Source organism: Electrona antarctica (assembly GCF_951216825.1).
Source record: "Electrona antarctica genome assembly, chromosome: 10".
Lineage (NCBI taxonomy): Eukaryota > Metazoa > Chordata > Actinopteri > Myctophiformes > Myctophidae > Electrona > Electrona antarctica.
This window is the reverse complement of record NC_136791.1, coordinates 28,579,462-28,592,121: the sequence shown is the minus strand read 5'-3', so window position 1 is coordinate 28,592,121 and position 12,660 is coordinate 28,579,462. Positions and strand designations below refer to the sequence as shown.

Below are 12,660 nucleotides of genomic sequence, written 5' to 3'. Positions count from 1 at the left end.
AAACATTAGGGATAAAAGATTCAGGATCAGGGGGCATGGTGGCACAGTCTGTAGTGCTGTCGCCTCACAGCTAGAAGGTCCTGGGTTCGATTCCCGCTGGGGGCGTGCTCCCTCCTCTGCGTCATCAGTGCCCATACCCGAGGCAGGCTTTCTGTGTGGAGTTTGCATGTTCTCCCCGTATCCCCTAGGGTAGGTAGTAGATACCCTCACAAAAACATGCAGTAATCCTGGTCTCTAAACTACCTCGTAGTTTAGAGACCAGCCGGGGCCCCTGATGGAGAAAGGAACTGGTCGGAGGGGAAAGGAACTGGTCGGAATAACGTGTTCCTTCCACGCATTACGTCCGGCGAAATTCCCCCCTGTCAGGTAAAAAGAAGCAGCCTGCACTCCTCATGCATAGAAGGAAGCATGAGGTCAGTCCACTGCCCCCCCAGGTTGGCAGAGGAAGTGCAGCACCCAGGATTACATTAGATTAGATAATTGACACTGGGTGAAAAAATGGGTTGCAAAAATCGTGGGATAAAAATTATATCCATACATGAAATAAAATGCCAGTTATTGAAATAAGAGAATAAAAGTAAAATGAGATTTCTTTGCTGTGACGTGGTTTCGTTGAAAACAGGATATGTTTATTGATCTTAGAAACAAGGCATTGCTGTTTACACGTTTGCCAAGTGTAAACAGAGCATCTCATTTACAGACTAAAATGGCATTTATCATAAAATCTGGTCATATTGTATTCTCTTCATGTGCTATTGGTCTTGTCTTACGCGCATGTTATTGGATCTCTGGCTAAATCTATTTATAATCCTACAGAGTTAAGTGTTTTAACCAACACGGAAAGTGAAATTAGTTAACCCATTCTGGACGGGAACCCCTGTTGGTGTTTTAAGCATTATGTTATGATTTATCTATTGCAAAATTGCAGATCTACAAGCTCATAGCGCGGCACTGAGTGCTGCGCTACGAGCTTGTAGGTCTGCTATTTTTGAAAAACCATGAAAATGTGGCGCAAATCTTTTAATATATATTCTTTCAGAGCGAACGTTTTTAACTCAAATCTTTGCTTCTGGGGGGTGGGTCCCTGGAACAACATATTTCCAGATGGGGGTCGGCGGCCAATTACATATACTTTTGGGGGTCCTTGACATGAAAATGTTTGTGAACCACTGACACAGAAACATAGGTTTGATTTAGAAGACATTTGTAGAATCGTCCTCAGGTCTAAATTAGTTAAAGTGATTGGCTTGCTCTTGATATTGACTTTTCTAATAAGATTTGGTCGGAGCAGCATGAGGCTTGGATCTGTTCTTGAAGGGCCTCTTGTTTCAGACATAACATGTGCTCTTGACATTAGCCGGTCCCCTTGGCAGAGGAAGGAGCTCATTTCTGCAGCCACCCAACCACAGGATTGGTATATTATGAACAGGAGGCTCACAGACTGGTCCAGAGACTCACGGTCCAAGTCAGTGCGTTCTGCTGCCAAGGCTAGTGTTGCAACAACACGAGGAAGATTATCATAGTGTGAATTCTGAAGTCCGGAGTTTGCATTGATATTTAGGTGCGACCGTGCATCTCGCTCCTAATAAACAACAGCCCATGTTAATTAAAGTCCAACGATCATGGCCCTGTGAGAGTGAGAGATTGAAATTGAGTGATTGCCCCACATAGCAGGCGCGTCCCACATCCTGCTGCATGCCTGCATAGCCTGGAGACTCAATCCCGCCACGGCTAGGCTATTTCCACGCCATCGATTCTGTCATCTATACACATGATGGATATCCACATAACACGCATGTTTAGATTCTGATCTATTGCCCCGGCCGTGGTTTCTCTGCGGAGTACAAAATGTTTTTTCAAATATCCAGATCATATGTAAAGGTAAATAGATGACATAATAAAGACCTTTATTGATATACGGGTTCATCGGTTCATATACAGTTAATCAGTATTATGGTTTATTAGCCGTTGAAGAGGCCTAAAGTCTAGAGTAGATTAGCCCCTGTCTGCAGAATATTGGACGTTTGACAGCTGCAGGTAGCTTTCGGTTTGAGAGGTGCAGTGTTCCAATGTGGAATGGATTGTGAAAGTGATGTGTTTACAGTCTGTGTGCGTGCGTGTGCGCATGCGTGCATGCGCGCGCGCGTGTGTGTGTGCGTGTGTGTTTGTGTGCGTGTTTGTGTGCGCATGCGTGTGCACCTGCGTGTGGGCGTGCGAGTGAGAGAGAGAGAGGGGGGGGTGGCTGACATAGAGAGGGAGGGGAGAGTGAGACTGATTTATACTTAAAATGTGTGCCAGTGTCGCGCACCAAAAAATTATAGATATACAAGCCCACACCATGTCGCGGCAGTGTAACAGCGACGGCGGGTTGGGAGCAGATCTGCTATTTAGAGTGCACGACGCGAGTGTAAATCAGGCGTAAGGGATCTTGTTGATCTGAGACTGAAGTAATCGGCTAATCTGACGCGCTCGTTTGATTCTGTTGGTTCGCGTTTTAGCAGTCCAGCAGTACGGCCATGCTTTATCGCCCAGCATTGATTTGAAATCTGTTTCATTTCCACCCTCAGGGAATCTGTGCAGCCATCCTTTCTAAGTGCACACGAGACGGGGGATTTATACCTGTCAATAAAAACCTTTGGTAAGTGCTTCCTGACCCTCTAAATCCAGCCACTTTCCTCACAAAAGAAGGGATGAGTTTCCAGGAGGCACAAATCACGGCCTGCTAAAACATGCGTTTACTTACCTCTAACGACAGCTCCGACAGTAAATAATCACCCCGGCTGTTGGGAGTGTGAAGCGGAGGGGTTGTATGTGCCCAAACAATATCACTCTTCTTAACAGCCAGCAAAAAAGATGCTTTATATTCTTTGCCAGCTCAGGGTGATGGGATGGTATCAGACACTGGGAATAGCAGCATGTCTATAAAATTCTGTATTAGTATTTTCCACCTGGTCATGCCTTATTGTTCTGTTATTCACATGCCCATTATTATGGCTGTATCTGAACACTTAAGCCAGGCCTGCTGTACTGTCTTTGTTCACAAACATCAGATAAATGCTACGTAATGATTTCTCATGAAATACATTACGATTACTACCTGAGATGTGCATTGATGACTTTACGACCTCAAACCTACGTCCACTCCCATATTACCCGGCCATAATGTTAGATGAATCATTTTAATGTCATCGGGAAGAATACCATTTCGTCGTCTTATGATGGCGTAAGCAAATTCTCCCCATGGTGTCCCACTGGGGTCTCCAGTCCGTACGGCTGCAACCCCCTCCTCCCCATGCATTTACCAGGGCATCTTAGTCCGTTCATCTTGCACAGGTTATTGAGCTCTGGAGTATGAATCCCCTGCCTGGATGTCTAGAAGTAATTAACTCTCGGGCCAAATAGTCCTTTTTGGCCCCACTTCAGCTGAGATAAAAGATGCCCACTGCAACGGGGCTCTGGGAGGCAGCCATTTTACTTAAGATGATATTACATCAAACATTCTTGCACTTAAGAACAGACAGGGACATGGCAGGCTGGCATGGCTCCAGTGGAGTGCGTGCCAACAAGGAGCCACTGCTGATGCAAATGTCTTATCTCATGCTATTGCATTGTGTGTGTGTGTGTGTGTGTGTGTGTGTGTGTGTGTGTGTGTGTGTGTGTGTGTGTGTGTGTGTGTGTGTGTGTGTGTGTGTGTGTGTGTGTGTGTGTGTGTGTGTGTGTGTGTGTGTGTGCGTGCGCGCGCGCGCGCGCGCGCGCGCGCTGCAGCTCAGCATCACGATAGGAGTTATTTGTTTACAATGCGGCATCATCGACACACCTGCCATTTTCTTTTTACTGCCATTTTCACACCCAGCTCCTGAAATGTTTCACCCGATTCCCAATTCCACTACAGTCCATTATACAACATGAAATGTTGCGCTCCAGCTGGCCTAACAAAGTCTGTCCGTGTTCCTGCTGACTCACCAGGTCTCTGTCCTATGTCACGTGCATGGGCTGTTTTTCCTTCCTCCTGCTGGGGGCCATGTACTTTGTCATGGATATCAAAGGGTGGTGGGGTGGCCAGCCGTTCATATACCCAGGTGAGTCCAACAGCTGAGTTGTGTTTCTCAGCACAACTCGGCACACTCTTCTCCCTTCTGGCTCCAAAACTATGGAATGCACTTCCCATTATTACAATCAGAACTGCAGCCTCACTCCCAATCTTCCGCCGTAGTCTGAAAACCCACCTTTTCAGACTCCATCATGGCCCGTAGCACTTGCCCTAGCCCCTTAGATAAGCACTTTATGTAGACTTAGATAGCATTTTATACAGACTTATAGCATGTTACGTAGACATGCTATAGTTTATATGTATAGTTTCATTGTATAGATATTCCACGGTTACGTTATTAGCTTTTTGTAATGTAAATCGCTCTGGATTAAGAGCGTCTGCTAAATGCCTAAATTGTAATTGTTATTGTAAATTTGTGTTTCCACTCTCCTCGCTGCACTTTCAAGCTGGCGTCCCTATTTTGCACATTTTGTCATCAATATAGGTGAAAATGTATTAAAAAAAAATACAAATAGTAAGTAAGTAGTTAACCCATTAAGACCTGGGAACGATTCTATTAATGTCTTCTAAATCCTGAGAGTTTTCTGAAAAACCCTATGTTTCTATGTCAGTCGTTCTCAAACATTTTCATGTCAAGGACCCCCAAGATTATATGTAATTGGCCGCCAACCCCCATCTGAAAATATGTTGTTCCAGGGACCTCCCCAGAAGCAAAGATTTGAGTTAAAATATTCACGATTTTTCAAAAATAGCGGATCTACAAGCTCGTAGCGCGGCACTCGGTGCCGTGCTATGAGCTTGTAGATCTGCTATTTTTCAATAGCTAAAGTATAACACAATGCTTTAAAACACCAAAATGGGTTAATTGTTCTCTGTCACTTTCCGCTGTCCTCCTCAGGAATGAACTCCATCTTTGTGTACGTGGGCCACTCTCTGCTGGGCTTCTACTTCCCCTTCAGCTGGGAGATGCACTTCCAGGAGAGCCACTGGGAGTGGCTCTTCCAGAGCCTGTGGGGGACGTCACTGTGGCTGCTTATCTCCTACCTGCTCTACAGGAAAAAATTCTTCCTTAAAATCTAACTGCAAGATGACCGTCTGTTTTCCTCTCTCAATTGTTTATCCTCCGCATTATCATTATTATTAGTGTACTGCCCACTGTGCAAATAAGCATACATTCTATATGAATAGCTTGCTGGAAACATTCCATTGCCTGGATGCTTGTAAGTGCCATTCATCTGATAGCTAAATAAAAGTGTATGAGTTGTTCCTAAATAGCTACAGTCTGACCCCTTTGATCCATATGGTCTGTGGTCTACAACAGTTGGAAGTGTTGGAGTGCACGAGGCCCACACTGTTGTCAACACTGCAATGTTATCCAATTACTCCAAAAATGATGCCTGCGCGTCTAAATCAGCAGATGTCCGATCCTCTGTCAGTCTGGGGCAGCTGGGGATGTTTTATTTGGTGTCAGTTGTTTTAGGCACTGAATAGATTGATTAAATCAAATATACCGAGGTGCTACTTAACAAATTAGAACAAGTGATTCCACTACATGCACCAGGCTGGCCATTACGAGTCAGTTGCCATGGTCACGCCTCTTTGTGTGTGTGTGTGTGTGTGTGTGTGTGTGTGTGTGTGTGTGTGTGTGTGTGTGTGTGTGTGTGTGTGTGTGTGTGTGTGTGTGTGTGTGTGTGTGTGTGTGTGTGTGTGTGTGTGTGTGTGTGTGTGTGTGTGTGTGTGTGTGTGTGTGTGTGTGTGTGTGTGTGTGTGTGTGTGTGTGTGTGTGTGTGTGTGTGTGTGTACTGTGTGCCATCTGCTCATTGAGTGGCAGTACTTTAATAGGGGTCAAGATGCACTGCTCACACAAGAGTGTCATTTAATGTGACCAGAACCTCTTGCACTCTTGCTGTTGGAAAAATCAGGAAAATTACCCAGAATCCAATTTGATAACAGAGATCTTATATCCACATCGTTACTCAGTAAGATCCTCAGTGTTCAGCTCACAGAGTGCACAAATGGAATCAAATGGACACATGATAATAGCAGTCAATTAAAAAACAATGCTATGCAACAATTGACCTATAGCTAAGCCCCTCCCCAAACTGCTATGGTCCAATCACAGCTAAGCATAACATGGGTTAGACAAACCTCTCCACCAATGGTTTTCCTATATGATAAAACATTGATTTAAAAAAGACATACACCCATATTTTTCCAGTGCATACGGCAGGCCTTGTTGACGGATATGGAAGAGATTTTGAAGTTCTGGTTCCAAAAATGAACCAGTATTTAATTGGAATGAATGAGCCTGGCTGGAAAGTGTCCAAGTGGGAGTGTCTAAGTGGGAGAGGGCAGGGCTTAGCTAAAGGTGAATTTCACTTACACTATTTTTAACATCTGTGCCACACAGTGGGGTGGAGTGATGGTGATTTGATGGTGTCCATAAGATTGATTGATTGATATTGATTGTTCATTGTGACATAGATTGATAAACCGATCAACAGATTCACCAATCAGTCAATCTCTTGGTATTTTGTTACCTTAGTGAAGCAACCTTAAAGGAGAATTCCATGCAAGAAGGCTTTCTTACCTTTATTTGTAGTTGTTACATCCACACCAAAGAGGTCCAGGTGTTATTTGTAGTTGTTACGTCCACACCAACGAGGTCCAGGTGTTATTTTGTGCAAAAGCGCATTATTGGCTATTTCCCCTACTATAAGCCCTCAATGAATTTAATGTAATTGCATTGAATTGAATGGGGCATTGGGGTGTTGTGCTAAATCGCTGATTTCCATCGCTCAAAAATCAAGTCTTTTTGTATATATACTCTCTTCATTGTCATGGTCTGTCACTCCACAGACTAGGGGTGCGTTCGGAAATGCGCACCGGGAATGTGGTCAGTTTGTTGAGTGTGGTGGGCGGTGACGTCACAGAGTGCATTCAGTGTGCCTTATTTACGAACGACCACAGCTGTGACGCAATCACACCGATTCACACTGGACAACCCCAGCTTCAGGGTAGGGTCGCTCAGTGCGGGCACTCGGCACACCCGGTGCGCAGCCGAGTGCACTGAATAAACGAACGACAAGAGAGCACACCAGTGCGTTCAGGGCGCATTTCTGAACGCACCCCATGTCTCCTCCCTGGCCACTCCCACATTCCATTCCTTCACACTGCAGTCCCCTTCACTCACCTGTCTCCAACTCCCTCGTCACATCACCTGTGAACATTTTGCCAATTTACCTGCTCCCTATATGTTCCCCCGAGTTCCTGGTTTTGTTCTTCTTCTAAGGTTTGCTTTTTGGACTCTACTACTACTGGCTTGTACTCCGTTTAGTTTTGCCTTTTGTACGTCTTCGTTTTATTTTGTACTTTTTAAAGTTTGGCCTTTTGGAGTAGTAGCTTACAGCTTAGTAGCTTACAGCTACTACTCATTTGTTTGTTTACCCTTTTCTGCCCTGGACTTAAATAAATCTTTTGATTTTGAACCTTCCTGTTTGTGGCTTTGCATATTGGGTTCAGTCATCCTGCTATCCTGACATTCATAATGTAGGCCTAAATAGTATCCCAAGCGGCACACTTTACTACTTATTTCGATTATTTTCGAAATAAGCGAATTAGCACAAGAACCCAACCCCCATTGAGGGCTTATATTAGGAGAAATGGCCAATAATGCACTTTTGCACAAAATAACACCTGGACCTCTTTGGTGGGGACGTAACGGCTACAAATAAAGGTAAGAAAGCCTTCTAGCATGGAATTCTCCTTTAATGTGAAATAGACTCAATAATATGATTGTATAAGTTGAGCATGCTGTGAGATCATTGTGTCATTATCAGGACAGGTGGTGTTGATATTATGCATGGCCATCCAGTTATGTAATGAAATAACGCCGTGCTTTTTCTTCAGGGAGAAAATCGTATTACACGCTATTTAGCAACAGTAATAACATTGTGTAATGCGGCACAGTGGCTTTGATAATTGCCTCACGAACATAAGCTTGAATCCCCAGAAGGTCCCCAGCTAGTCCGCTACCTTCTTGAACGTGAACCAAGAACTCTAATTGTCTCAAAATGCCATTATACTGTACTTCGCCAGCAGCAGAAGTGTGTTGCTGCTTCATCAAAAAAACATAATAAAATAAAATTAATATAAGATGTGTACGTTGATCAAAGCGATGAAGTTGGTATTTTTCACCACGGAATCTCGAATGTAGAGACATCCTTGGACCACTTTGAAATGTACACCATATACTGTACAGACGTGTTCAGAAAGCACAGCCATAAGATAGCATTGTGGTTCCACGTGTCATGACTACACCACCACATTTGCTTGTCCTTATTGATCGGCATTGATCATGCGTCTCAAGATACCTATATAGTGTGGTATCAGGTAACTTTAGATTAAATAGCATGCCCTCATATAGACCAGCCGGCTCCTTATATCACATCACGGCTCATATTATTCTCACTTGATGGTGCAAAGTGTCCTGTCCTCGTTGGCCTCATTAAGGCAATGCTGTGATGTAGTTTTAAGAGAAAATGTACCATCACTATAAATAGTAGTAAACATGTATTATTGTTTTAGCTCATGCTCATTTGATTTAGCTATTTTGTCTCATCCGGTTAAGGAAATAGGTAGCTGATATATTGCACTTTTACCTTAGCGCTAGGTATACTCTTGGTTGCTTGTTTTTGCAGAAAATGCACTAAAGACTTCTGGTGATTAGTAGTTTTTGTTCCCTACCTATGTTGAATACACTTATTGTAAGTCGCTTTGGATAAAAGCGTCTGCTAAATGACTGTAATGTAATGTAATGTAATGTAATGTATTAATATCCTAATGTCTAGATACTATACTAAGTATTGGTAATAAAGCATCATAGTCAACTTCAACTTTCAGTTTATTGTCACACCAGGTGTAAATGTGTGGTTGAAATTATTTTTAATAAGTCTGTTTACTCTCCGTTGCTTCCAGTGCACCAGAGACTGTGTTTTCAATAGCTCCATGAGCATGCAGCTACAGTATAATGGCTCTTTGGGCTGTGGCCAAAATAATCCTTCTACAGTATATGGAAGCTGCTGAACAGTTTCTCATAAAAATGGAGAGATGAGATGGCACAATTTCGGATTTTGAAACTATGCAAATTATGGTAAAACCTTAGCCTTTCTGCTAATATGAATCCCTGGTCATTGGGGTTGGGGGTTGGGCTGGGGGGGGGGGGGCACTTGCCTATTATGCCTTTACAGTAATTGAGCTAAAGAAAGAGCAAACATATTATTTGTGCATGCTGGTGTACACCATTTGTCCCATAGCAAAGTTCTCACACACAAGCCTGCGTGTGCGTGCGTGCATGCGTGCGCTACACAGGGAGACATTGATTGATTGGAGAGTGACTGTAGTGTGTGTGTGTGAGTGACTGGTGCCCTGGCCTGAGGGCAGAGTAATGCATCACTCCACACAAACCGAGATAATCGGACCGTCGGGGAGAGATCCCACACTTTAACACAGCCTTCAACCTCGGAGACATAACCCCTGTCTGAGAGGAACGCATGGTGGCCCACTGGCCCCATATAGGCTTTGGGCGTAATGCAGTGGGTTTCAACCTTTTCTGGATCAGGGCCCACTTGAAAATCTCCAAAGCAACCCATACGGCAGCCGGACGGTCAGATGGGTGGGCCACGATGGTCAGATGGGTGGGCCACGGATGGTCAGATGGGTGGGCCACGGATGGTCAGATGGGTGGGCCACGGATGGTCAGATGGGTGGGCCACGATGGTCAGATGGGTGGGCCACGGATGGTCAGATAGGTGGGCCACGTGCATTTTCAGAGCATGTTTATTCGTGTTCAATCAATGGATCAATATAACATTATACTTTAAATTCTTCATCTGTTAAACATCTGTTAAACAGAGAATTTAAATGGACAAATGGAAATGCTAAATTAGCACACATTTATATCTATCTATCTATCTATCTATCTATCTATCTATCTATCTATCTATCTATCTATCTATCTATCTATCTATCTATATTAGGGCCGGGACTTTAACACGTTAATTGAGATTAATTAATTACAGAAAAATGATTGCGTTAAAAAGATTTAACCCATTTAATCGTACCTTTTTCCCCCCACTGCGGAACGTTTCTCACTGGGCTCGTTTCCCATGTACCAAATATGCTGATGCACACTAGTGGACACTGCTGCTGCCGTGTCCACTAGTGCTAGACAACAACAAACACACCCCACACGTTAACCAAGGTCAGAACCAGATGAGGATTGATTTTTTGATTGAAATTTGTATTAACAGTTTGCAGAATTGCAGTACATTTCAAGCACAACTCAATACAAAGACTGTTAACTGTGAGTGGACGACCCAATAAAGCATTACACTTGTTTACAAGAGGGTCCACCTTGTTCAATTAATCAAAAACATTTAGAGACGTACAAATAGACACTTCTATATAGCCACAGGACAGGTTTTTGAACTGCCCACAGCCCTCCTATGAGACACAGACTGAGTAGAAAAAGATGGTGGCATTTTATCATGATTATTAGTGAGGACCTATTATATGAAGATAGGTTGAAAAGTGGTGAAGTGGTCCTTTAAGCTTATGTAGTAACTATTCATTCGACTCACTCGTATACCAAAATCTGGCTGAAAAAAGCTTCACTGTTCTCAGGTCAAATTGTGATATGCAATTAAAATGTGATTAATCGATATTAATTGATTACAAAGCCTCTAATTAATTAGATTATTTTTTTAATCGAGTCCCAGCCCTAATATATATATACATACATACATACATACATACATACATATACATACACACACATATACATACACACACACACACACACACACACACACACACACACACACACACACACACATACATACAATTATTTGGGGGCCCACTTGCAATATTCTCATGGACCATTAGTGGTCCCGGCCCACAGGTTGAGAAGCACTGATGGAATGGCCCATTCTCACAGGAGTTGGTGATATCACCAACATGCCAGTTTCTGGTTAATGATTTTTGTTCACAGTCTCATCCAACAAAACATCCTAGCTGCTGGCCATGAGCCACTCCTTGTTCAGCTGCTGTTGAGTTGAGACAAACCATTTAGGTTGAGTTTGTTTTCCTCTGACTGAGCTCTCTTGAGTCTTATGATAACCAACCAGTGCCTATTGCACAGGCCAGAATTTCCAAATTTAGTCAAGAAGGCAGCCTAGTATAGAGTATAGTAGGACAATTCCATTTGCCTCTAAACAATAGGTAAATATATGCTCCTGACTGTTGACAGTATGGGCTATATTATAAGGTCACACACTATATAGTGTATCACCTGTTTATACAAATAAATGATTATTGGTCGTATATACTTACTGAATAACATGGGGGGGGGGGGTACCTTACTTCTAAAGACCTGATGGCAGGCTACTATATATATAGCCTATAATTAAACATTTTCTCTAAAACGTATTAAAGTCAACAGGCGTTATGCAGAGTGTTAATGGGATGACTGACCTGCTGATAAATTATAGTCTTAAATTTCCTGTTGGATGCTATCCTGCTCCGCTCCGTCCGGAAGGACCGGAAAATAACATCGTAGCATATTAGGTTGATGTGCAGTCAGTGCACAGTTGCACACACAGCTCCCTCCCCCTGCGCGCGCACGCACGCACGCACGCACCCGCACACACACACACACACACACACACACACACGCTTGCACGCGCGGGCGTGCACGCTCTGCTCCAGTCATCATCCTCCACACACACACACACACAGTGAGTGAGAGACAAGCAGCGAGCCGCTGCAGACTCAGAGCAGCCTTTCAATGGGACACTGTCTGTCTTCCACTGAGGACTTCATTGGCTGCCCGAAAACTGCGCACCGTCCGCGGCGGGGATATTGGTTTTTATAGGCCTATACTCTACTGACTACTACCGTACTACGCCTTGATTTAATTCTTCTTCTTTTTTTTACTTCTTTTTTCTCTCTCCGTCATTCCAGAGGAACTTTTTTTTGTTTTTTGTTGCATTTTTCATTCAGAAACTTTCACCTAATGGTTCGTGAATATGGGGCCAAGTTGTGGTTTATCTCTGGGAAAGATCCTCTTGATTATAACGCAGCTGTGGTGTGAAGGTAAGAGACGTCCTCAATCATGCTTTCTTCTGTAGCACGCCTATTGTTGAGAACTGGATGAGCAAAGGATAATAAAGTTGCCCAGATAAACTTTAAATCTATATATTTTTTAAGAAGCATACAGGTTATCCTATACTTTTGAAGAAAATTAAATAAATTAAAGCCTAATGTCAATGTCGGTAGGCAGTGATATTTAAAATAACTGAATAATTAGGCTAATTGGTTTATCTTCAAAGGTTGTAAGCTACTTTTATTCGTTAGAATAGGTTTGGCTAGATTGTTCATGGATTCCATTTGGCTGGAACTGGAAGATAGGTCGAGACACTTATAAGCCTGCCTCTCTCAGCATCAGTTCAGCGCACCTTAAAGCAGCCTATCTACTATACGGACCTATTACACTAGAATATGCCATTATACGCTGGTGTATTTATTTGTGTCCCATGAAACGGAAAACA

The 12,660-nt window shown here is 43.3% G+C and overlaps 2 protein-coding genes across 2 annotated transcripts in view; both read left to right on the top strand.

Moving 5' to 3' along the window:
* The window catches only part of LOC306930802 (heparan-alpha-glucosaminide N-acetyltransferase), a 44,105-nt gene extending 38,962 nt beyond the window's left edge, over positions 1 to 5,143 (top strand). The window contains exons 16-18 of the mRNA XM_079511897.1: positions 2,568 to 2,638; positions 3,967 to 4,079; positions 4,950 to 5,143. Coding sequence (XP_079368023.1) covers positions 2,568 to 2,638; positions 3,967 to 4,079; positions 4,950 to 5,131 — 366 coding nt within the window. The 3' untranslated portion in view covers positions 5,132 to 5,143. The remainder of the gene's footprint in view (positions 1 to 2,567; positions 2,639 to 3,966; positions 4,080 to 4,949) is intronic.
* A 6,995-nt stretch (positions 5,144 to 12,138) lies between these two features.
* The window catches only part of ret (ret proto-oncogene receptor tyrosine kinase), a gene marked incomplete at both ends in the record, with an annotated part of 39,056 nt that continues 38,534 nt past the window's right edge, over positions 12,139 to 12,660 (top strand). The window contains one exon of the mRNA XM_079511896.1: positions 12,139 to 12,205. Coding sequence (XP_079368022.1) covers positions 12,139 to 12,205 — 67 coding nt within the window. The remainder of the gene's footprint in view (positions 12,206 to 12,660) is intronic.